At 28.4% G+C, this 2,940-nt stretch overlaps 1 protein-coding gene across 1 annotated transcript; it reads right to left on the bottom strand.

The window, feature by feature from the left end:
* Positions 1-1,400: 1,400 nt before the first annotated feature.
* LOC141673829 (uncharacterized) lies at positions 1,401-2,090 on the bottom strand. The gene has a single exon (XM_074480564.1). The coding sequence runs from the start codon at positions 2,088-2,090 to the stop codon at positions 1,401-1,403; it is 690 nt and encodes a 229-aa protein (XP_074336665.1).
* Positions 2,091-2,940: the final 850 nt, after the last annotated feature.

Raw genomic sequence — 2,940 nt, 5'->3', positions numbered from 1 at the left:
TACTATCTACTAATCCGATAATAGTCCATCTCGAAGAATATACGAGGATATTTAATTATTTTTAAAATTAATTAATTATTTAAGTATTTAAAAATTATAATTATACAATCGTAATCCTCGTATTTAACTATTTCATCTATTTATTTATTTATCCATAGAAAAAATCCCAACAATTCATCAGTTCCATGTAGCGCTACAAATGAACAGAATCGTTCGGGAATAATTGAGGCTACTCATAAAAATTCACATTTAAGGAAATGATTCTCATATGTATATTTACAAAAAAAATCTGATACTACTACATTAATTCTCTTCTTCAACTCCTTGATTCTCTTTCCTCTGATCTCTCCTCTGTGTTCCATAATTGTTTTTACGAAAGAAAAGGAAAGATCGTGAAGATTTGATTTCTTCAACTTGTTTCCAAATTTTTTTAAAGAAAGAAAGGAAAAGATTTCTAAAGATTTGGAGAAAAAATCCTTGTATATTTTTCTCCAAAATATCTTTTCCAAATCTTCTTCACATTGTTGAAAAGATTTAGAGAGAAAAGAATAAAACTCATTTTTCATTCTTTTCTTTCATTAATTGTGGAACCGAGAATAATGTTAGTGTAGAAATAAATTTTTAGGAGAAACTCAGTTAAAAAATTGACATTTTATATTTTACATAACAAAATATCATGTGTCTAGAGTTTTCGATAAAAAATATCTTTGCTAAAATTATCTGTCATCTAGAAAATATCTATTATCTAGAATTTTCCATACAAAATATCTTCCTAAGCTTCTTTAAAAATTCACACCAATTTCTTCTTAAAATCATAAAACAAGAGTTTTAAAAAACAAATGAATTGATGATGATGATAATAATAATAATAAATTTATAATTAATACGAATAAAACAAGCATTCAAAAAAATAACAAAATAACATATATAAATAATATTTTTTTGTATAAAATAAAATAATAGAAATAAGTAAATTAATGATAATAAAACACGATCTAACGTGAATTCTAAAAATAAAATTATCTTATCACTCACTACGATCTTTAATACAACGAGATAAGACTTTTAAACAGATGTACTCATTCTAATCATTCAATGATTTATACCATGCATTAAACAAAATTTCGTGCCTATTCTATAAAGAATATATTTTCAGAACGTCATATTTTGCATAAAATGATAGTAAACATTTTAAATTTCGTGGTCATTAAAAAATATGAATTAGTATATATAATTGTATTTAACCCCCTTCTCCAAATATCTATACTGAAAAGATAATATATTAAAATTTGAGATTTCATATAATTTTAAATCATGTATTTCAATGACATGCTTCAACTTTTTATCAAAAACAAATATTCTCTCAACCATGAATATTTATATTTATTATATTTGTAATGTTATACATTATGTTTGTATTTATCTTTGTATTCCTGCCATAACTGATCCACTGACTTTCCTATCAAATCACTGAAATACCTATCATTGTAAGAATATTTCATTTTCTTGTTAAGTTGTGCCACGAAGTTGTCTAACAAGCTTTCACAATATTCAAGGAATCGCGCTGTAACATCGTACCCTTGATCCCAACTATCACCATCACCAGGTTTGGCTTGTCCGGGTGGAAAATAATTGGCTTTTAGCATCGTATAATCTGCCATTCCTTCTATCAATCCATTTGGTGCATTACTTGGCAACCACTGAAAAACATGTGTCATTTCATGATAAAGAATTGAAGTAAAACCCCACTTTACATCACCATCATAGTTTTGTATGAAAATTGAGCTCATATTTATGATGTTTCCACTTGTGACTGCTGCAGCTTCGTCAGCATGTACGTCAATGTATAATTGAACAAAGTTTTGCGGTCTTCTATCATTTGGATTATTTTGTTGATCAAAAAGGGTGTAGATAAATTGATTGATCGTCCCCATTTCTTGTATACTATAATCGACTCCTATTTCTTTTTCAAACCTGATTCCTCCCGGGGTACCCGAAACAACATCAGTAACGTTATAGTCGATGGACACTACCCCTCGTATAATTGCTATTAGAAATATTAGAGAAAATTGGAGATGATAGTTAGACATGATTTTATATTTTCAATATGTGAATAATGTGTATATTTTCACATATATTGTGACAGACATATAATCAATTATATATAATGTTAATTATAGATAAGGATATTAATAGATTTTGAATATTAATTATGTATAATGATATTGATAAGGATTATGTACAAATCTTGATGTTCAAATATCCATAATATTTTGCACATATGTAGATTTTCATCTGATGTAGATATTTTATTGTCAATTTTGTGACGACTGAGAAATTTTGCGTCGTAATTAAGTAAATAAAGAGTGTGTTATGTGATGTGATTATAATTATGTGATTAAGTGATGATTATTTGTCTTATCTGTATACTAGAGTTTAGGAGCGTGGATAAAAACGTTCCAATTTAAAGAATCAGCTTAAAAGATAAGTTGTGGTGTCGGGCCGTCAGGTAGAACGGAACCCGTCCTAATACGGAGTTAAAGAATATAAAATATGAATTATGTGATTGAATGAATGAATGAGTAAATAAAGTATTTCGTCCTAAGTGACGTGTTGATTGGTAAAGATATTGAGAAGCGTAATCAAAACGCTGAGCGTCGGGCCGTCAGGCTGAACGTGACCCGGTACGCGTAAAAGAGGATAAAGAATGAAGAAGGATGAATTTTATGATCAAACCTGAGTCGTTATGTGACTGTATATGTGTGATTGCTTGACTGTATGCATGACTATGTGTTCTGTGTCAATTTTGTGAATTTTAAAGGAATTACGTGATTTAAGTAAAGGTTTAATTAACCTTCGCGCATTTTTATAAAATCATCCGAGAAGGATTAAAACATGGGATTTGTTCTGTTATCTTCGTAAAGATCCTAGAGACTTTTT

Source organism: Apium graveolens, chromosome 7 (genome assembly GCF_009905375.1).
Source record: "Apium graveolens cultivar Ventura chromosome 7, ASM990537v1, whole genome shotgun sequence".
In the NCBI taxonomy this organism is placed as follows: Eukaryota; Viridiplantae; Streptophyta; class Magnoliopsida; order Apiales; family Apiaceae; genus Apium; species Apium graveolens.
The sequence above is the reverse complement of the archived record's forward strand: the minus strand, read 5'-3'. Positions and strand labels throughout refer to the sequence as shown.